A 23,956-nucleotide genomic window follows, 5' to 3' on the forward strand; every position below is an offset into this window, starting at 1 on the left:
CATTTGGGCATAAAGCATCCTTTTATCAGCCTTTCATATCGGCAGAAATGTTCGTTTTGGGGCCGCTGCCAATATTTCATTTGAAAGCCCCATTAAGTAACTTCTTTACTTTAATATACTGTAACAGCCTTTTAATGGTTTTGATGGTACAATGACTTCTAATAGGGAGAGTGCCATTCCCACACCGCCCTCCGAAAGCCTCTTCTTGCACTCTGCATTTTTGGTCTCCGCGTCCCGGTGGCTTGACAGTGTCAAGTTGCCTGGAACTTTTAATTCCATTTCCTGCACAGCGCCTTCAAATGAAACGTTTTCCGCTGACAAACTAGTCTCTTAAAACAAAACAGACGTTGGCTCTTGCAATTTTCAAATGCTTCCACCTAAACGTCTGTACGTTGAGCACGGAAAACTTGGTCAAAACGGAGAGGGAAACTCAGGGAACATAATGAACGATGATAGGGGGATGTCCCGGATGGACATCCGCTGGTATTACTCCAATCACCTGCATCCGGTCTAAAGCATTTACTCCCCCGCCAACTTTCTTTGTCCATGTTCTGTGGCTGTGAATTACAGACTGTCTAAGCTGCATTTGCCGAATGTAGAAGAGACAGTCTGGCTTGAGAGACTACTGACAAAATAGCAGCATGCTTTTATTGTGAAGTACGTTTAGGAAGCAAAATGTGTTGCTAGCTTGATTAGCGGCACGATTAGCTACTTCTCTCGATGAAACAAGTCGAGACAACAACGTTTGTGCATATTTAGAGCTATTCCCCCCCCCAGCGAACCAGTTATACACACTGCAGAAAGGTAAGCAAAGTAGAGAGTACAAGTAGAAACTGTAAAATAAGGCTGATATCTGAACGTACAAACAGGGAAGTCCAGCATTTAGGTGCGTTTTCCCCAAATAGTAAAACTACAGAATGGGGCTTTAAAGCCTTTGTCTGCCGATACCGGTGATGTGCCAACATCATTGTGCATCCCTAAGCGTTCACTTTCCTTCCCCTCTCTAAGTCTCTTATGTACTGTGCCGACATCATTGTGCATCCCTAAAGCTTAATTTATACTTATTATAAAGTGTCGCTCAGCACATGGTCGCAGACGAAAAATAAAGTGTCGCTCATGTTGCTGCATTTATGCTTCTCTCCTCGGCTCAACGGTCACGTGACGCTATAGACAGAGGGAGGCAGAGAACTAGTGCAGACAGCCAAGAGAGGGAATGCTGTCAGTGAACCCACGTCGGAGGCAAGATGTAACTGCAGGCGCATATAACGACACACAACCACACAACTCACCTCCTCTCTCTCTGGGAAGTTGGTCACGGTGTTCTTTGTGATTTTCACGAAGTCATACATCAAGGACATGCTGATAAAAATAGCGGGGACACGTTCATTCATTTCATTTCAGCGAAAACTAAAACAAGGAAGTCAAGCGCGTGCCCGTCTATATAGCCAATCACATTATGTGACGTAGTCAGCGACACTAGAAATTTCACTAGGTAGCAGACGCTGCTCGCCGACACTTGAAAGTGTCGACTCAAGTGCTCATTTCTGTCGGCGACCATTTCAAAAGTGTCGGCAGACAAAGCATAAATTGGGCCTAAGCCTTCACTTTCCTTCCCCTCTCTAAGTCTCTTATGTACTTAATACTTTCTTGGCAGTTCTTCCCAAGCCCCCACACCCCCTTCTCTCACCTCGGCATCTAATTTTACTTCAGCATTATCACTCTCGCGTCCCTGTTCTCCTTCTCTTTCTTTCTCTCTGCTAACTCTCTGTCTTTCTCTCCCTCTTCAGTGATTGTCTCTCTCCCTCTTTCTTTTTCACACCATCTGTCCAACTCCCCTCCACCGCTCCTTCTCTCTCTCTCACCCCTCTTTCTCCCCCTACATCTCTCCTCTCTCTGGCATTAGTTGTTAGCTGCAATATAATGTGAACTTGCTTTGGATGGAGCAGATTGTCTACATTTAGTCCTGTTAACAGACACACATACGTCTCATACACACATAGGCACGGGCAGGCAGGCAGGCAGGCGCACACACACACGCACACACACACACACACAGAGAGGATGAGATGATAAAGAAGGCCAGCATGCTTCAGATCTGTAATCATTCAGCCCAAACATGACAACAGTAAACGTATGGGTCTTGAAACTTGGGGCGAGCAAGTCAAAAGTGCCACTTGCACAAGGCTGCATCAGTATTCCAGGGGCAGTGGGGAGTCGTAAGTAGTTGTAACTGGTGTGACGGGATGATTAGCCAGCAGGGCTAGGGTCAATTAACTTGCAATTGAAATAATTTAAATCATTCGGGAAGAGAACTTTTCTCGCTGGATTATTTTCACATGCTAGAATGAAATCAGTAAGAATGAAAGCTCTATGATTACAAGTGAGTGGCTTGCAGTTTTAATTGACATTTTTGAACCCAATTAATTGATTGTAGGGCTCTTGCATTGCAAGAAGGAAAACTACTGAGAAGAAAGTGGCATCAAGGACAGCCAGACGCGGCTATACTGTATGCTCTGGTGCAGGGTTATGGTCAAACACGCCACCATGCATGCAATGCCACCACAGGCCTGTGCACTATTGATGTCCTGTGATGAAAATGTCCTCTGCTACTCTGCTACCTGTAGATGTGAGGTTTGATGTCCTGTGATAAAAATGTCCTCTGCTACTCTGCTACCTGTAGATGTGAGGTTTGATGTCCTGTGATGAAAATGTCCTCTGCTACTCTGCTACCTGTAGGTGTGAGGTTTGATGTCCTGTAGGGCTGTTGAAACGAATTTTGATATTCGAATATTATTCGAATTTAATAATTATGAACGAAATTCGATTATTATTATTTTTTAAAAACGAATATTTAATTTTTTTTTTTTTTTTTTTAGAACACTAGAACAGTGACAAGTTCTGACAACATACTTGAAGAAAAGAGTGTTAACTGAAGTTGACTGTTGAAGCTGCTATACTGATGTAAACCTACCTGTAGCTCTTAAAATGTATGTTCATTCATTGTTAACTGAAGTTGACTGTTGAAGCTGCTATACTGAATGTAAACATGTAGCTCTTAAGTGCAATACGTGACTGATTTTTTTTGTTTATGGCTCATTGTTGTTTTGGCAAAGTTTACTTATTTGTTTATTGATAAGGAGCTCAAACAAAGGCTGTGTCTTTTTTTATTATCAATTATTTTATCCAAAAACCCTTTTTTTTTTTTTTTTTTTTTTTTTTTTTTTCAATTAAAAATTAATTAAAATATTCGAATATAATTCGAATATTAAAATGTATAAAGCACTGAAATTCGAATTTGATTATAGAGGGAGATTGACAGCCCTAATGTCCTGTGATGAAAATGTCCTCTGCTACTCTGCTACCTGTAGGTGTGAGGTTTGATGTCCTGTGATGAAAATGTCCTCTGCTACCTGTAGGTGTGAGGTTTGCACTTTCTGTCCAAGCAGCAAAGTCAAAAACTGCTCTAAGTATTAAAGAGGACATGAATCTTTGATCATACGAATCTAGTTAATTTGCATTTCGCCTCAGACAAGACGGCACACTGCTTTCAAGGCTGAAACGTACCTAGATTTGCTCACCTTCTCAGTACAGCACAGCCCAGCACACTACAGCACAACACAGCACAGCACAGCACAGTACAGCACAGTACAGTACAGCACAGTACAGTACAGTACAGTACAGCCCAGCACACTACAGCACAGTACAGTACAGTACAGTACAGCACAGCAGTGGAGTACAGGCTAGTTAAGTGTCGTCTGAGGTGAAATACAAATGAACTAGTCATATGATCAAATGTTTCATGTCCTATTTAGGCCAACTAAGCGTAGGATTAAGGTTTATGTTCAAAAGGTTTGGTATTAAGCAGTAGTGCCTCTGTTTTGAAAGGTTATATAAACTTTGCTGTTGTCGCAATGGACTACTTTAGCAAGAAAAGGACAAGTTCTGCTGTTACAGCTTGGCAAGAAAGCAACAACGGAGGTAGAGTGAGGGGAGGTGTCTCACCGAGAGTGAGGGATCATGGGAGGTGTAGTTGGCCCAGCGTTCATTCTCCAGCTCCTCCATCACCTGGAGCATGCACAGAGAGAGTGGGGCGTTTACGCACATATCAACAAGCACACACAAGCACACACAAGCGCACACACACGGATGCATGGATTCAAAAATATGTATGCACACATAAACCACTGTACACTTGCTTGCATGCATGGACGCATGCATGCAGGTAAAAACACTGCATGCAGGGGGAGCCAGAGAGGCCGACCCAATAACTATGGAACACACACACAGACTAAACCCACCTGGTTCATGGCACTCTTCAGCCAGGTGTCCACAGCAACCCCCACTTGTCGCAGGAGGTCCAACCGAGCCTCAGCTTTCAACTTTATTGTCTGTGGACAGAAGGGGGGCAACAAATGCATTACGGGGCGGAGCTGAGCTGGCTTCAACCTCAAACGTCTCACAGATCTGTTTCCAGCAGGGCTGTAGTGGGTAAAGGATGAATGTGGACTTGTGGTCAATATGAGCTCCTGTTTGTTGGAGAAGTGTCAGAATCTCTGCTTTCTATTGATTCAGCAGTGGCACCTGCCTTCTTTCCCAGCGCTTGAAAAGCTGGGACAAATGTTAGGAAGGATGAAACGAGCCATTAGCCATAATGCTGAACCAAAACAAACAGATTGTGCTAACAACTAGCAATTTATCCATGTACTGTATCAGGCTATAAGCACCCAAATGAGTCATTCCTTACAATTCCATACAATGGGTTTCTTTTTTTATGACTTATATTTTATTAAAGCTTTCAATTTTTTTTAACACAGTACAGACAAAAACATGAATAACTAGAAGTACACTCAGAGAGCGCAGACCAATACTCCAGTCTGCTATGATATGCAGATTTTGTGATTCGGATCACAACCATGACCCTTTTTTGGGCATCTGGCCTTTATATATTTTTATATAGACAGTAGGCAGACAGGAAAGGTGGGGAGAGAGAGAGAGGATGACATGCGGCAAAGGACCGCAGGTCGGATTAGAACCCGGGTCGGCCGCCAAGCCTTCGTGGTATCAGGTGAGCTACCAGGACACACCGAAAATGCCCTGGTTTTTTACACACAAAAAAGATCTGCCTGTGTCTGTGCATGCCCCATTTAGCACAGGTATTACAATTTCAATGCAGATCAAATTCTATCAAGTGTGTAGATTAAACAGCACATTTGCTGAAAGGAGGTTTAAATCCACTCGTGTGAAAGATTTCAAAAAAGTTTTCCTAGTCCAGATAATATGTATTGACAGCTTGGAATTGCTTTTAATTCCAATCCTTCTGAGATGTATTATGCTTGTGCATGTGAATGTGGCTCTAAACACAATCTAGATGCATCAGATTTGAATGCCCAGTTTTAATGGCGCCAGACTGTCTGGTGGAGGTGGAGCCAGTTTGAGAGCAGACTGCAACAGCTCATTAGTATGGAGACTGCAGCTCCTCTCTCATCTTCTAGGACCTGATGATCAATACACTCAGAAACTGGAGACCAGTAGAGAGGAGGCTAAAAAAACCTTCTATTTTTTATTTGGAGATTTCTGATGGAATGTCTCCTCTATAACACCACACATATGGGAGAACTATAACAGAAGAGAACTCTTTTTGAAGCTCACTATAGGTGCTTGTGTCTGTAAGAGCCCAGACACAATGTCTGTGCCAACATCAACATTGTGCTGAGAACATTGGACTCCTCACTTGTTGAAAAGTATACTCATCTTATTCTACACAATCAATCAATGCTGCCACTTCAGTCTTCCTAGTCTGACTCACTGGAAGCAGGCCAAAGTTTTTCTGTTCCGCTCGGATAAGCACTGCCATTGGCTCCGACCATTTCAGTAGGAGCGAAGGGAAATCCCTTTCCGCTCCCTGCGTGTCCGCTCTCAAATGCCTCCGCTGCTGTGAAACAACAACAACGCTAGCTAGCAGGCTAGCAACCTACATGCTGAAAATGGCACTGACGAAGATTGGTATTGTGTAATAAATAGGGGTGTCACGATACACTCAGTTCACGATACGATACGTATCACGATACTGGGTTCACGATAACGATACGATACGATACGATTTTAACAATATTTTTTTAAACTTGAATAATGACAATATATGACTGGAAAAGTAGTATTTTATTTGAAATGCACAAATACAAAACATGCTGTTGTGGGAAATTGTTATTACAATAACAACTAGAAAAAACATGAGATTGGAGATAAGGCTTATCTTGAAATAGAATGAGTTACACCGTCACTTAGATTTACTTTGAACTAAAAGGTTTCTCAGCAGTATAAATTCTCATTATGCATCTTCAGTTTTTCTTCAAACTCAAACAACAAGACTTTTCTTAGTCTATTTTTTATGCATCTTCAGTTTTTCCTGTCAAGTAAACAGTTTTGCCAGAAACTCAATTGAATGGTTTCTCTCCTGTATAACTTCTCATGTGTCTCTTCAGAGACTTGTTCAACTGAACTACTTTCCACACATTGAACTTCAACAAACAAAGACGTTTCTTTGTCTATTTTTGGAAAAAAAAAAAAAAAAAAAAAAATTGCGATATGAGATTTCATCTCAACGATACATATCGTGACGTTTTACTATCGCGAAATTTCGTGGGACGATATATTGTGACACCCCTAGTAATAAAGCAGGTCTGCTTGGTACGTTCGGTGGATGGTTGTAAAGATAACAGAGCCTTTTTCCCCCCGCTATACCAGAGTGAGAGTAAGAGCAGCCAGACTCTCTCCTGCACTGGTACAGCGCAAAACAGAAATAGTCTGGCAAGCGAGACTATTTTAATCCATACAAGTGACAAATCTTCACTCCCACCATTCTCCATCCCAAATAGGCCTGCCATTGTTTTCTTAAGTGAGGGTGGTGAAAAATGTTTGTGATTGGGAGAGAGAGAACTGTGAAACAGACTGTGAAAAAAGTGGCCATATTTGGTACTCTCATAGACTTGCTAAATCTACCAGATTCATGCACTGATGCAATGATCTAATGTTGTGTTGCCAAAATCTTTCTAATTTACAATGAATTGCAGGCTGAAATATGAGACACTTAAAAACAGTAAACTATGTTAAACAAGCTTTCTTTAATAGCTTGAAAAAATAGTTTTGGAGGAGTACGAATAACGGATTTGAAATTATCCCAGAGATTACCTAGAGAGTAAAAGCTGAAAAAAAGGACTTCTGAACTTAAATGCTGAGACCAAAACAGCCAGCAGAGGGTGCCAGATACCGAGAGGCTCATGAGAAAGGTGCTGAGGAAGCAAAGAGGGATATCAAGGCAGAAGTGAGCAGTGAGAGCAGCAGAGGGAGAGAGGGGGTGAGAGAGAGAGAGAGAGAGGGGTGTGTGTGTGTGTGTGTGTGTGTGTGTGTGTGTGTGTGTGTGTGTGTGTGTGTGTGAGTGAGTGAGAGAGAGAGAGAGAGAGAGAGAGAGCGAGAGAGGGGTGTGTGTGTGTGTGTGTGTGTGTGTGTGTGTGTGTGTGTGTGTGTGTGTGTGTGAGAGAGAGAGAGAGCATAAGGAGAAAGTGACAGAGAAGAGAAAGAGGAGTTGAGACATAGTAGTGTAAAGACGGACAGAGAGGAGGAAGTCAACGACAGAAAAAAGAAACGATCGGAGCAATAGAGAAATCCACAGTTTTGAGACAGAATGGAGAGAAAGTGATGAGGTGAGGACAAGATGCATTGATCTCGTTCACAGCGTGACAGGCTGCATTTGAGACGATCAATACAAAGATAATAGATATCTCTACTAGTGTGTAGCACCAGAGGTATGGAGAGACAGAGCGGGAGGGAGGGAGGGAGGGAGAGAGGACAGGAAGAGAGTGGGAGGAGTGAGAGAGAGACAGAGCTAGAGTGGAAAAAATAGAATGGCAATTGGTTTGGATGGATTGCTGTGTAATATCTTTCACCCCACAAAGACTACATATATATATATATGGATTGGATTGAAGTGTGGTGTCCAAATTCAAATATCTTTCACCCCACAAAAACAAATAGTCACAAGTACAAGAGAGAGCAAAGCATATACTTTCTCCTCTGATGAATGACTGTGAATATAAATCTGGACAATGCAGTGGGTCTCGGAGAAGAAGAAACAAGTTGGGAACCACAGACCTCAGCTTTGCGTATGTTTTCTTTGGTGTCCTCGATCTTCAGCTCCAGATCTGCTCTGCCCTGCTCCGTGGGGGGCAAACCATGGCTCTCACTCTCCTCCAGGGACTGACCACAACACACACACACAAACGCACGCACAGACGCACGCGCGCACGCACGCACGCACACACACACACACACACACACACACACACACACACACACACACACACACACACACACACACACACACACACACACACACACACACACACACACACACACACACACACACACACACACACACACACACAGACCCAGGCACATACATACAAGGCAGTAAGTTATTTGTCTGTGTTGACAACAATCTTCAAGACTAGCTGTCGTCTAGGCGGCAGCTACTGGGGGTCCTTTTAATAAACAAATAAACTCATTGTTTGTGTGTGAATTTGTAGGTGTGTGAGAATGCTTGAATTGCTATGAGACAAAAGCCATTTCCAACCATGCATGTTTTGTCTTGTTCGTGTATTTTGTCTTGTGATGTGATGTTCACGATGCTCCTTGTCTTGTTGTTTGCCACCGACGATGATGTACAGAACACGGACAATAAACACACTTCCTTCCTTCATTCATTCATTCAAGCCCTTTTCAGACATGCAATGAACACCTGAAGATATCAGACGTTACTCGGATGGGATTTATGCGTGAACACAATTGTCCGTTGTGAGCGTGCGGCCGCGCAAACAATCTTGACCGCCCAAGCCCCTGGTACAATACCATATCCCATGTTTGAATACTACAGTTTTTACTACTACTACTACTACTATTTTTGGTACGTTGCAAATAGCCCACTTTTTGGTACATCACAAGCTGACGTTTTCTAACCCTATCGCCAGAATAATGTGTTGAAGGTTTATGTTGTGGAGAATTGCTTTCTGAAAAATATCTCTGATGTCGTCTATTGTACATTGAAAAACATCGTTAAAAGTCTATCTGGCATAAACACTGTGATTGCCGCAGCACACTTTCTACTACGAAATGCCGCCCCCCCAACCCCCAAAAACAATGCCTCTTGTATGATAGGCCAACTCCAGCGAATGTACAGACCTGATTCAACGTGTCTGTGCGTGCATGCGTGCGTGCGTGCGTGCGTGCGTGTGTGTGTGTCTGTGTGAGTGTGTGTAAAGCTCACTCTCTTGTAGTGTATGATGTTCTTGTGTTCTCTGGCCACTCTGGTTGCCCATTTCCTGGCCTCCTTGTTCAGGCTGTGTTCCTCCGTCGTTCCCGTCTCGGACTCCAACTGACGACTCTGATACACACAAATACACACAAACACGCACACACACAGACACACATCACACAGGCATCACACACACAGGTAGACAGCCACACATGCAAGCATATGCATTTACACATACGCACACAAGCACACATACACACACACACACACACACACATAAGTGCATTGTCAATAATACATGGACAATGTGTGTGACATGCAGAAGCTGTGACTTAATCTAAAGGAAGAAAGTAAGAGACAGAAATATTGTTTTCCTCTCACATAATTAATACAGCGTGTGTTGCACAGCTCCATTGTTATCATCTTGGAATAAGTTGGGTGCTATTAAAACCACATGTGAGAGAGCATGAATGTGTGTGTGTGTGTGTGTGTGTGTGTGTGTGTGTGTGTGTGCACGTGCACATATTATGTAAGTCTTTGCAAGAACGTGCATGGCTTCCCAATAAAGCAAGCACTCATCATCAATTACAACCATGTGGTCTTTTCTCTCCGAGCTTCGACGTATTAAAACAATTCTGTGATTTCCATTCTCTAAGTAACGACCTCTGACCTTCTCGCACACAAACACCAAATCAAACGAAACGCAGTCATTCGCCAACCACAGAAACAAGAATGAATCGATAGGAATTTCCCTTTTTAAAATAAATATCCTTGAGCGGTCAGTTGCCTGGCACACTGACTGCACATAACACCACTGAATAACATGTTGTGATAGAAATGTTCAAAACAAGTGGTGCACCAGTTCAGTATTCAGTCTTTCTGATCGTCATGCACTCGACTTGACGGCTGATTTATCAGCGGAAATCAACACATCCTGGTCAGTCTGTTTGATGGGAAGACTGTTCCTAATATTTATATATTGATGGCAAGATTTGTGTCAGATACAGTGATAGGCATTACAGAAATCCCCCCATCCTGAATTCACCCTCGCCTCCAAAACTGCTGCAAGAACGTAAAAAGCAGGACTTCTATTCTGACTAAAACTAGAAATAATAAAAATAAAGGCATAAAAATAAAGGCATAAAAATAAATACATAAATAAATAACTAAATAACTAACTAACTAACTAACTAACTAAATAAATAAATAAATTAAATTAAATGTTTTTGAGGCACAGGATGCACACAACTTGAGTGTCACCAATGTGTTCACAGACCTGGGATTCCATAATCTGATAATGAAAGTGTGCTGGCTAGACTACAGTACAGGGTATTTTAATAGCAAGTTTCCATGGCACATCATATCTATTAATTATGTAGTGCTTCAGTAACAGCAGGGCATACATCTGGCTAAGTATAGGTGTGAAACCAAGAGTAGTACACGGGAGATTTACAGCTTCATTACTGTACGTTCAGGCAAGGCAGCATCGCAGGGAGGCAGACAACTAGGTTTGAATAGTGCTTCTAACTGACGTGCCATGGAGAGAGCTAAGGTGCCACGGAGAGAGCTAAGGTGTGGCTTGTAGGTTTGCTCAAATCTGGAGAAAAAAAAATCTACGTAAAGTAGAAAATAATTAGGTTGGTGTTCACACTCAATCAGTGCTAGGGAGAGACCACAGCTCAATGCCAAGGCCAAGAAAAAAAGGGGGAAAAAACAACATAAAGACATTTTTCTATATATAGCATAAATAATAAATTACACATATTGAATAAGTACATAAATAAGTAAAATGTATCATATGCATGAATGATGAATGAAAAAGCATGCACAGCGCTGTCATAAAGCTCAGCAGCTACAGCCATCAGTTGTGATGGTTGAGGAAAGCAATCTGTGCATAATGGGTATATGAATGTACAGTACCGTAAATTCCGGACTATAAGCCGCGGCTTTTTTCCCGTTTTTTGGCCTTTTTTGGCCCCTGCGGCTTATATAACGGTGCGGCTTATCTATGGATTTTTTCAGAAAAAAAAAAAAAAAAAAAACGGAATTCTCTCTTCTTTAGCACTCTTTCTAACTATAAATCCACTTCTGTTTTAATTTCCTCTCTTGCCCTCTTTTCACCACACTGTATGACACTGTATGACACTGTGTGCACTGTAAAAAAGAAACACAGGTGGTGTTGTGTTATGTTGTTTTGTTGAAATGTTAATAAATGGGAGCTTCCTCAAACAGCCATCTCTTTCCCGACAATCCCCTCTGTGCATGAACCCTTACATATGGTAATTAAACATTAAAACACAATAAAAAAAAAAAAAAAAAAAAAAAAAATACCATTAAAACACCCGCGGCTTATAGTCCGGTGCGGCTTATATATGTAAACTAGAACGACCGCAAGGCGGACTTATGCCTCCGCCATTAGTTCATTCTGGGGTCCAAATCGCCATTTGAGGCAAATTGGAAGAGATTCCGTCAAGGCGCTCCTGTGATGTTGCGTTACAGAGCTTGGAAATTGGGTGTGTGAGAGGTCACAGTGACCTTGAACTTTGACCACCAAAATGTAATCAGTTCATCCTTGAGTCCAAGTCGGTGTTTGAGACAAGTTTGATTAAATTCCGTCAAGGCATTCCTGAGATATCGCGTTAACAAGCTTGAAAATGGCGTTCGAGAGCTCACCTTGACCTTTGACCACCAAAGTCTAATCAGATCATCCTTGAGTCTAAGGCGATGTTTGAGGCAAATTTGATGAAAGTCCGCCAAGGCATTTGTGAGATATCGTGTTAACACATTCACTGCCAACAACGTATGAACACGTTTTCAGAATCCAGCTGTTCCCTGCCAACAACGTGTTTACACGTTTTTGGCATCGATTTTTTTTTTTTGACGGTGGGTTGTGCATCTAACCCTTTTACATCTCTTATATAATTATTGGAGCCACCGAACGTTTACAACCCATTCCACCGACCCACTAAGTGGCAACAGTGCTCTCCTGGCTAGAGGAAGGAAAGCATTTTTTTAACTTGTCACGCCATTCTCAGCCCAGCCATTCTCATGAAAAATGGATGGGGGAAAACGCTTTCCTTTTCGCGCCGATTGCTGGCGATGCGGGATTGCAAATTTACATAATAGATTCAGCCGATCTACTATGATCGGGTGATAGATTACAGGTGGAGGAACACACTTTGAAACACGCAGCATAAATATGACCAGAATCGCAAAAGCTTCTCTCAACCAAAACTCCAAACGAGCGAGTCCATCCCGACTTCCTCAAACAGCGGCCGTGCAGACATGCAGGCACAGGAGAGCAGCAAAGCACTGACTGGTGACAAGCTTGTCCGCCCACGGAGGGAGGAGTTGAAGCAACTCGAGAGGGAGGGAGAGAGAGAGAGAGAGAGAGAGAGAGGGAGGGAGAGCGAGAGGGAGGGAGAGAGAGAGAGAGAGCGAGAGGGGGAGGGAGAGAGAGAGAGAGAGAGCCAAAAATGAATGGTTAAAGTGACTGTTCCATCCAATTTCACAAAAAGCCGTTTATCTCTGAATATTCTTTCTGACGCTAAAACCATGCTGTATTCAACTGCTAATGCTTACATAACTACTAACTCTACAAACTAACTCTTTTAGACAGAGAAAGTACACATTCTATTAGTACTTTTGAGATATTGTATGTTCACAAACTCCAAGCTGAAACGAATCCTCGGCTCTTGTAAAATGAGCCATAATCCTCAAAAAACGGCTTGGCAGAAGCTACCTACAGCAAAAAAAAACGGCTGGCAGTCAATGTGTTAACAAGCTGGAAAATGGCGTTTGAGAGGTCACAGTGACCATGACCTTTGACCTTTGACCAGCAAAATTTAATCAGTTCATCATTGAGTCCAAGTCGATGTTTGAGACAAGTTTGATTAAATTCCGTCAAGGCATTCCTGAGATATCACGTTAACAAGCTTGAAAATGGCGTTCGAGAGGTGACAGTGACCTTGACCTTTGACTTTTGACCACCAAAATGTAATCAGTTCATCCTTGAGTCCAAGTCGATGTTTGAGACAAGTTTGATTAAATTCCGTCAAGGCATTCCTGAGATATCGCGTTAACAAGCTTGAAAATGGCATTCGAGAGGTCACAGTGACCTTGACCTTTGACCTTTGACCACCAAAATCTAATCAGTTCATCCTTGAGTCCAAGTCGATGTTTGAGACAAGTTTGATTAAATTCCGTCAAGGCATTCCTGAGATATCGCGTTAACAAACATCGTACGGACGGACGTACGGCCGGACGGCCGTACGGCCGTACGGACGGACAACCCGGATCCATAATGCCTCCGGCCTGGCTATCGCCGGCGGAGGCATAAAAACAGTCAACTTTGCAGGTGCGGCTTATACACCGGTGCGGCTTATAGTCCGGAATTTACGGTAATTGGACAAAACTGTTTTATCCGTTTGTTTAGGTGGCTTAAGCTTCTGGCATACTCTTCGCGCACGCGCTGGAGGCGGGGCTCAGAGGAGGGCGCGCGCACTCTGCGCGGGCCAAAACAGAACATACTCAGTGCGCAGCTCCAGGCTCCAGGCAGTCTGAATGAAATTGAATGTAACGTTCCCAATTCTATGTAATAAATTATAAAAAACGACCCCTCCACATTTGGGAAGGCTAAGCCACACAACTAGTTCGTTATAATCGAACAGCATGCTTTGAAGGCGACTTTACGACGGTGAGGACTCAATCACAGCAGATATCCGCTGATAGCCTACCACGGAGATCTCAGGCACAGGCAGCAAAACCGACGCGCTGATAGAAAAATCTCCATGGACGCGCCGCGCTGCGCTCAGGCCTCGCCCCCCGACACGCCCCGTGCGATGTCGTCATAATCGCCGTGCGCCCTATGCGCTTGGCTGGGCGCGAAGAGTATGCCAGAAGCTTTAGGCTTTCTTCCAATGGCCTACCTATAAAACCAACCAAAGGAACATTTGAAAGTTTATATGCAAAATAGTTTGAATCCCTTCTTTGCATATGGCCTTGAAGTGACTTTCTGCAGTGCCGTTTTCTTGTATAGAAATTCACCATGGGGTTTTTGTACATTAGCTTTATGTTTAATCCTAACATTGTCTAACATGCTGTTAGACAATCTTCATTCCAATATCGTACAAAAAAGACCCAAACCCACTGGAAATATTACAACATAAAGTAAGCCTCTAAAATGTCAGGGACAGCACTGAGTAGTTCTGCAGATCTGTAAATGGTGTAAATGGCCTGCATTTATATAGCGCTTTTATCCAAAGCGCTTTAAAATCAGTGGGTACATTCATCCATTCATACACCGATGGCGGCAGGCTACCACGCAGGGTGCTGGCACACCATCAGGAGCAATTTGGGGTTCAGTATCTTGCCCAAGGACACTTCGACATGCAGACTGGAGGAGTCGGGAAGTGAACCACCGACCTCTTTTATCCAAAGCGATTAGTGGACGACCCGCTCTACCTCCTGAGCTACAGCCGCCCCTCAGATCAAAGTTAATTTGCTGACAGGCTGCACTGATGCAGCATAACATCACACAATGGAATACAGTGCAAAACGGTTTAGTAAGTGTTTGGATGGGACCTTTTTCACCAGCAGCCACTTTGTGTCTAAAAGGCAGGAAGTAACACAGGTGCAAGCAAACATGAATGAGGGTTTCCAACTTCCAATCCATTTCCAGTGCCGGAGGCCTCGCAAATGTTTTGCTTGCGCCTGTGTTACTTCCTGCCTTTTAACCACAAAATGGTTGAGGTGAAAAAGGCTAATAGGTTCAACCACACTAGGTCCTGCTTTGAATCATGATGATGCATTGGAGGGGGGGGGGGCTTTAGTAATTATGGTCTGCATTACTCAGCATGCATTATAAAGGTCAAAACTTGGTACCAACTTGTGATGTTCATTCATTAAAGCAAAGTCAACTATAAACCATTAGTGGCTAAATGGGATCAGGAGCAAAGTCATGGCAAGTGGGCCTGCCAGGTAAGGGATATAGGAAGTGCAGCACAACAAAGTCAAAATGGTTGTGAATTTGTGATCGTGGTTCCATAACCACCACTATAGTAGTAACTAGGGACAGGGCAACCGCAACCCTATACGTAGAGTACGCAGACTGCGTAGGGCATCATGTGACTGAGGGCACCAAAAAAAAAAAAAAAAAAAAAAAAATTTGGTGCCCTCAGTCAGGCCACTCACTGAACAGCAGGCCAGGCGCCGCCTACTGGTTTACTAGTGGTTTTATTACTTTATTCAGGGTTAAAGTGGGTGCATCTCATTGTAAAATTGGACTTGGCCCAAGTTGGGCTTCAAACGGCCCAAATTGGGCTTTAAACGGGCCAAATCTGGCTTCAACCGGCCCAAATCTGGCTTCAACTGGCCCAAATCTGGCTTCAACCGACCCAAATTGGGATTCAAACGGCCCAAATCTGGCTTCAAACGGCCCAAATTGGGCTTCAAACAGCCCAAATTTTTTGCCGCCGCCCTTCGGACACCAGCACGCACGTCGGCCCGTATCGGCCTGGCCTGCTTGGTATCTAATGCCCGGCCTGAATTATGATCCCAGTCCGCCCCTGCTTGCATGTACAGTTTAACAATCGCTTGTTTGCTGACATGTACAGTAATTCTAACAATTGTTTGTTTGCCACATGTAATGTAATGTGAGATACACTAGTATCGTTCATAATTAATGATTTTGCAGTCTTTCGTTTGACAGTTATTGAAAGTTTTGCGGGGGGGGGGGCAATATGTATCTTTGAGATGAAATCTCATATCGCGAGAAAAAGAAGCTGAACATGGTGGCACTGATCTGCATCTGATTGCATGCTTGCTCTCCTTTTCATTGCTTTGTTTGAACAGACGAGGGACGTTACAGACACGGAGGATGAAAATGGTGAAATTACTCGTGGAGGATGCCCCCTCAACTTACAAATCGATCGCAAAAAAATATTGTTAAAATATCGCATCGTTATCGTGAACCCAATATCGTGTATCGTATCGTATCGTGAACTGAGTGTATCGTGACACCCCTAGTAGTAACGGTTATTTAGAATACTCAGCGGAACAACCGTATTATTCTAACAACAGAGGTGAGGTAAGAATGAACTATTATCATGTGCACTTATCTGTGTCAAGGGGATGTATAGGCCGGTTGCAAAGTGTGAGTTTCATGAACCAAGGTTGAAGAAACAAGCAATAAAAAGCCGCCTACAAGCACCCTGAATCTGAAATGAACATCTGTTTGGCACATGCAGACACCATTCTGTGTTTTAGGTAGCTGGTTGGCTGCAGCCACTTAAAAGGATGAAGTTCCAGATGTGTTGGACAGCATGTACATCTAGAACTAGGCAGGACTACATTAGGGTTTGGAGGCTGTGTTTACAGTATCTACAGCCTTGGTAATGCAAAACTCACCAGCTTCATATTTGTGTGGAAAGTTTCTGTAACTCCCTGGGAATTCACATTGTTGACAACTTTACCATTCTGAACAGACCTCGTCTTGTTAGGCGCAGTGGGATTAATCCTAATACTGTGGGTGTGGTTTTCATCTGCTGGCCTTCAACATGGTTCTGGCATGGTTCTTCAACATGGTTCTGGCATGGTTCTTCAACATGGTTCTGCCACTTCTATCCTCCTTTGACTGGACCTGTCCTCTAACTGCCTGATGTTTTTATCTGCCACCAGCAGCTCGACGACCCCACCTGGGCAGTAGGCACTGAGAGGACATGGGAATGGGGACACACCCTCAGCACCCACAGGGTCCCAGGCGGGAATCGAACACAGGACATCATCCTGATTGTAAGGCTTGCTAAGGTTCATGAATCAACCCTTAAAATATCCAAGATCACAAGGGAATAAGGGGAATAACAGATGTGAATTCAGTCCAAGATCATAGGGAAATAACATGTGAATTCAGTCCAAGATCATATAGAAATAACAGATGTGAATTCAGTTTCAAGTGTTTGCCTGCCTGGAGTGAAAGAAGAGGAAGTGTTTGGCCATTGAGACGTAGCACAGTAAGACAAAATCAAATGATTGCAGAAAACGGTTTGAATGGTACAATGACAACTCTGTCAGGGTCAGCACTTTATCCAGGGGTTTCCCCCAGGTAATACCCCTACTCAAAATGTGTACACTCAGGTTTCTGTGTTGCCACAATACTTCTCATGAGACTGTGTCAACAGATGACATAAACCTTGGATTATCGTCAACTTTTCAGTTGAAATACATTATTTTTGTATAAAAAAATAAGAAAAATTAAATAGTCCTTTAAAGGCATCGACCTTCCGTTTTCCAGAAAATGTCAACATTTCTCTGACTGGATAAAAATTGGCGTCGACCTCCCACTATCCAATCAGAGAAAGTCTCTACGAGTTACGGTTGCGGCGATACGTCCGCACTGCATGCAGGGCTACAGGAGAGAGACAGAGTACAGTGGGGGGTTGGGAGTTCCAAGTCACTGACCAAACACTCTATTTCAGTGATTGCTGTCAGAATATAGAGCCATTTAACACTTATTTTTATTATTTTCAGCTTTAACAAAACATTGGCAAAAGTCCATAAATCATAGATTTACCGCATTGTTTCCTCTCAATGTGAAAATTTTGGCTTATACCAATAACCAATATTAACATTGCAACATTGGTCGATACCGATATGATTGCTGATATATTGTGCATCCCTAATACCGTATATAGATACTGTAGATAGATAGAGACAGACAGACAGACAATACATGAATGGATTAAGGTTAGTTGGCCCCAGCTTAGTGTCAGATGTGAAGGTTGGATGCTAACAGTGGGACAGACTACCTGTGCCAGGGTCATTCTCATGGCACTGACGGGCGACGGCTCAATGTCCACCAACTGCTGCACCGAGCTCAGAGTCTGGCACACACACACACGCACACACAAACGCACACGCATGCACGCACGCACGCACACACACACAGAGGCAAGCACCCGAGCACCCACACAAACAAGAGCAGCAGTGCAAGCACACAGGCACGCAAACACAAGCAGGGTTAATGGAGAAAAGTTGAGGGGAAAAGTGTTAGCAAAGATTAGGGACACACACAGGGAGTTCCCCAAGCCCCGGTGGCCGGTGATTTCTCCGCCTACTGGCCTCTGGCCCTCTTTTTTTTTTTACAGTGCACCTGAACGCAACATGCAAGATACCCGCTGAATAAGTGTCCAAATGTTCATGTCATTCTGGCCAATACTCCACTTCTGTTATAACATTTCAGTCTGGAATATGGAATATCTTTCAATAATCTTTATGACTAAAAGGCTAAAAGTAATCTCATGTGTAAGAAATTACTGTTCTACATTGAAGTAAAAATGTAAATCATTAACTTGTTGGTTTTGGATTTATTTAGCTTCAAGAGTGCATTTTTGTTCGTGTTACCCTCACTGATACTTATGCTTAAATTAACCCACTCATATTCTGGTTTATTTGAAGAAAAACATTTTGGCTAGTGGAAATTCTAATTGGCAGGTAGCTTCTAGCAGCCATATTGGCAGGTGGTCAAAAAAGTTAATTTCAAGCCCTGCAGGGAGAGCAAGTGGTGACATAGGAGCGAGTGAGAAAAGGATCAAGACTGAATAATGACATCACAACGGATAATTTAAAATGAGTTATTCCTCTAAACCTATTCCTCTGGTAGTTTGGGGAACTCTCTGCACACAGGGAAGGAAGAACACATCCTACTATAGAGACATGTCTGAATAACAGTTTCTAGAAAGAAAGAAAGAAAGAAAGAAAGAAAGAAAGAAAGAAAGAAAGAAAGAAAGAAAGACAGGCAGAGAGAACAGGAAAACGGAGAAATAAGACAGAGCAGGACAGTGACAGGAGAAAAGGACTAAACATATACATGTATAGAGAGGAGTTAGGGCCTGTATCCACTGGGAGACATTTCTTTAGCAAGTGGCTGGGCCGTGATCATAGACATAAATAATATGGACGTAGCTGTCCCATTACATTTCTTCTACGTGGCGGGATTCAAACGTTGGCCGTCACCATCTTGATTTTTCGTCAGCAGAGTGGGAGGGGATAGGGTTGAGTCCTTCCGCACCTCACGTGAGATGGGAGTTTCCCAGAGCCGCAGCTCCGCCTGCTATTGGTCCGTGATCGGCAAGCTGCGTGATCACTGGACAGGCGATCTGTCAATCACCCCCTTTTCTATCATCTATTTTACTCCAAACGGGCGAGTTATATAGAAAATTACCCCCCTACAGTTGTTATGAAAAGGTGAAATGAGCTATATAGACCAAAACCGTGTTTCGCCTTAATCATGTTACCAAGACGGGCATTTTAACATGGGGAGATCTGCCTACTGCCCCCCAGCCCAAGTGGCCATTCGAGGAATTACAGCTTAAACAAAGACTTCCGCACCTTCCTGGGAAAGGGGGTGGGCTTGCCCACTGGCTGTGATACATCATGACTCCCACTATCACTATGTGGTCACTGGTCACAGGGAGCCTGATTGATTGATTGACTACAACTTGAAACATTTGTTAACATTCTGATCAGCTGATTTAGAAACATTTTCAGCTCAGCTAAGTGTCAATTCCTAAAAGGAAGCCAGCACTACAAAGAGAGGTTCCCAGTGGACACATAACCTTTGCTGTTAAAATTATTAATATTAGAATACACAGAAGATTCATGCCGTGATCATGCTGTCAACAGATTCTAGTTCATTGGATAAATCAACCCTGACTACTTGTGAAAGTGAAACAAAAGAATCTGAAGCCTGAAACAAGGGAGTGTTCAGAGCCTCGGCTCTGTGCTTTCTAGCTGCAAGTTGTCCAAGTCCACACATATTAATTGAATGCTCTAAAATTATAACAATAAATGAATGAGCATTTGTTTTAGGGGCCCAACTGATTGAGTTCAGGAATTTAGTCTTGAACATGAAATGCAACATTGGAGGACAGCAAAAGGAGAAATGAGGTAAAGCCCTCATTCATTCAGTCTATTGGTACAGTATGTCATGTGTGTGTGTGTGTGTGTGTGTGTGTGTGTGTGCGTGTGCAAGAGAGAAAAAGTGAGTGTCTGTGTGTATGTGTGTAAACGTTAAACACCCAGGCAAGCAAAATGCACCAAAACCTTCCAAATATGTAATTATGTGCCTAATTGTAAGCATCAAAACAGTTGTAGCCATTAGTTTCAACCCAAAGCCTAAATATTGCCATATCCCTGTTTTTACTGTTTGCTGAGGCTGGGGTTGAAGTGGGCGGTGATCATTATGTTACAACCATATCCCGTCAGAAAGGTAAGGGGAGCAACCTCAAGCTCCAGGGAGACAAATCAAGATTTTTTTAATGCGTGTTTCAAAAGTATATGATCGTGGCAGTTCTTTGTATGTACATTAAACACATATACAGTATGCTCGTGTTTTTGCATCTGTTGGTGGGCCATTTTTGGTGACTTTTACAACATTTATGAGTCTCAGGGAAAGATCTGACTCAATGCGGAAATCACTGTATATACCGGTAACTATAATACATAACTTGATTGCTTAATTTTTCTGTCCCTTGTGACTATTCATGACCGTATCGCCCAGCCCCAGTACATCCTATCTGTTCTGCTCTCTGTATCTGTTCTGTTCCCCCCTTCCGCTGTAGTTGTTATTGTTGTGTCAGCTAGATTTAGCTAGAGACATATTCTCTGTGAAGTCTTCTGAGACATCCTTGTGAATTAGGGCTATACAAATAAACTTGACTTGACTGTCTAGTGTCTGAGTGAGCGGAGCGGACGGAGCTGCCTGCCTGACAGCAGTGCCTGAGCTGCTCGGCGTCCATATATGGGTTTGGGCGTGCCTTGCAGCTAGCTCGACTCTCATTGGCTATTGGCGAGCATGCTGCAGCATGGCTGCAGCCAGCTTGTATCATACTGTATCCAATACTGTCTCACAGCAGAGAATAGCACTGAGAACATAGAGATTGGTGTTCCTAATTTGATATACTTGGCGACATTCAATTCCGTTCAAATTTGACCGGGTGGTTAATAACACATTTTCCTGTGGCGTGTGACAAACTCAAAACACATATTTATGTTTGTTTCCAGGGACGTTAATATACAGATGCTACAATTGAGAAAACAAACCACTCTAAGTGCAGGTGTGCCGGTGTGTGTGAGTACTGTATGGGTGTGTGCAGGTGTGTGGTGTCTCACCGTGTCACAGTCACTGGGCTGGAACTGGAAGTCGTGTGCTTTGTGAAACACTGGGTTCTCCTGCATGAACAACTGCTGGTTGAACTCCTGTATTACCTGAGAGACAGCAGGAGAGGTACACACACACGCACACGCACACACACACACACACACACACACACACACACACACACACACACACACACACACACACACACACACACACACACACACACACACACACACACACACACACACACACAGAGTGCTGGTGTTGGTGTCCAAGCCTTGCCAGTATTTTTGGCTATTAGTTGTTTCTCCTCAGTGGGTACTGTATGTGTCACATTGTGTGAAACACGTCATGGTGTTTCCTTCTAAACACTCGTCACAGTAGCATTCCTGCATTATTCATTCTGAAATGGTTTTGGTTACAAAATGTTGAATGATAACGAGGCTTTTCCTTCCACTATGTGAAGCTGAAGAAAAATAGAGCCTGGCGATGAAAAATAAGCAAGTCAAAGTCATAATGTCACAGTATCCCGTCCCCATCACTAAAGAGGTAAACAAACATTTTGGTAAATAAAATCTTTCATCATCCTATTGTGTGAAAGAAGAGTGACTGCTGTTCAAGAGCTACTCGCTGAAGTATCTGCAGAGAGCAGATTAAGATGTTCAGGGATGACAGTATTGTGGATGACTCCACACTATGTGTGACACTGTTTAGAACAAAAACCACACTTCACAAAGCATCCTCAAAGTTCTGCCTCTCCTCAAAGTTCTGCCTCTCTTGCTTGGGCTGACCCACCCTGGTGGACTTGTCCAACAAGAACTGGCAGGTGCTGTGTGTGGCCTGGGAGGCCTCCAGCTCTGTGCGACACAACGATACCAGGTAGTCTTTCACATGCTCATAGATCCCGCCGTCCAAGGCCTAGAGGACATAGAGAGAGAGAGAGAGGGGGACATGAGAGAGGGGGGACGGGGACACAGGAGAGAGGGGGGACACGAGAGAGAGGGACAGGGGGGTTAGAGAAAAAACTGGATTAAGAAGAGAGACCAAGGGAATCAGGAGGAGACAGACATGAGAGAGGTGAGTAAAATGCCTTACAATGGTGAATAGTAGAGCCCGACCGATATTATCGGCCCGCCGATATTATCGGCCGATAATTATTTTTTTTATCGGCCGATTTTTTTTTTTTTTATATATATATATATATATATATATATATAAGTTATAGACAGCATGGACAGCATGTTGTGTATATTTGATATTTTTTCTTAACTATTTGTTCTATTGTGTTTTTGTATTTCTAGTTATTTATAATTATTAAATTCCCAGTTAAGTTTACTGTTTCATTGCATTGAGTTTATTAATAAGCTGTAAAATATCCTGCCTACATCACATATTTCAATTCATGTCAACTCAATCATATCTTTGTCAAGTGTTTGATATTTGAGGGTTGCTGATGTGGTGCCTCCTCTGGTCGTTAAGGGCGCCTGTTCGGAGGGAGGGGAACTCGTTGGAATATCGTGATCCTCCCACGTGCTATGTCCTACCGGTGAAGTTTTCGGCTCTCCCCAGATCGGCAGAGGGTGGAGCAGCAACCAGGATAAATAAATAAAAAATTAGCACTAATGGGGGATTAGCACTAATGGGGGATAAACATTTGATGATAAAAAAAAAAAAAAAAAAAATATCGGCCGATATTATCGGTATCGGTAATTTTTTATTCCCTAAAATCGGTATCGTATCGGTTTCAAAAATCCCATATCGGTCGGGCTCTAGTGAATAGACTGCATTTATATACAGTAGCTACGGTAGTTCAATATCTTGCCCAAGGACGCTTCAACATGTGGACTGAAGCAGCTGGGGATTGAACCACCGACCTCTTTTATCCAAGGAGATTAGCAGACGAGCCACGCTACCTCCTGAGCTACAGCCGCCCCAATTACTGTTGACTATAACACAAGCTTTAGCTATACAGTATGTTGCATTGCACTGCAATAGATTAGAGAGTACACTGTTTGATGAATTAAACTGAACTGAGAAGGAAAGAAAGAAAGAAAGAAAGAAAGATAGAAAGAAAGAAAGAAAGAAAGAAAGAAAAAGAAAGAAAGAAAGAAAGAGAAAAGGAGCTGGAGAAAGAAAGAGAACAGAGGCGAGACAAAGAAGAGAAGGGAAGCAGGAGGTGGCAGAAAGTCAAGGGATGGAGTGAGCAGGTGTTTTATTCAATGGTTCTTATCATGAGGGCTTGTGATCTGATCTGAGATCAGTGAAATAGGTTTTAATGAAGCGTGGAGTCCAAATCAACAGCCTCTCTACAGACAGTGCTGCCAAGCTGCAGAGCAGCTGCCAACAGATCAGACACAGAGATGTATCGCTGGCTGAAAGAGAGAGAGAGAGGAAACTACGAGGAAGCGAGACGTGTTGTGTGTGTGTGTGTGTGTGTGTGTGTGTGTGTGTGTGTGTGTGTGTGTGTGTGTGTGTGTGTGTCTGTGTGTGTG

At 43.2% G+C, this 23,956-nt stretch overlaps 1 protein-coding gene across 1 annotated transcript in view; it reads right to left on the bottom strand.

Moving 5' to 3' along the window:
• Positions 1–23,956, bottom strand: part of fchsd2 (FCH and double SH3 domains 2) — a 123,413-nt gene that overhangs the window by 13,576 nt on the left and 85,881 nt on the right. The window contains exons 9-15 of the mRNA XM_083637883.1: positions 22,260–22,382; positions 21,476–21,571; positions 18,112–18,186; positions 9,320–9,436; positions 8,149–8,253; positions 4,299–4,388; positions 4,003–4,065 (exon numbers count right to left, since the gene is read on the bottom strand). Coding sequence (XP_083494009.1) covers positions 4,003–4,065; positions 4,299–4,388; positions 8,149–8,253; positions 9,320–9,436; positions 18,112–18,186; positions 21,476–21,571; positions 22,260–22,382 — 669 coding nt within the window. The remainder of the gene's footprint in view (positions 1–4,002; positions 4,066–4,298; positions 4,389–8,148; positions 8,254–9,319; positions 9,437–18,111; positions 18,187–21,475; positions 21,572–22,259; positions 22,383–23,956) is intronic.

Source organism: Poromitra crassiceps, assembly GCF_964638095.1.
Source record: "Poromitra crassiceps genome assembly, chromosome: 5".
In the NCBI taxonomy this organism is placed as follows: Eukaryota; Metazoa; Chordata; class Actinopteri; order Beryciformes; family Melamphaidae; genus Poromitra; species Poromitra crassiceps.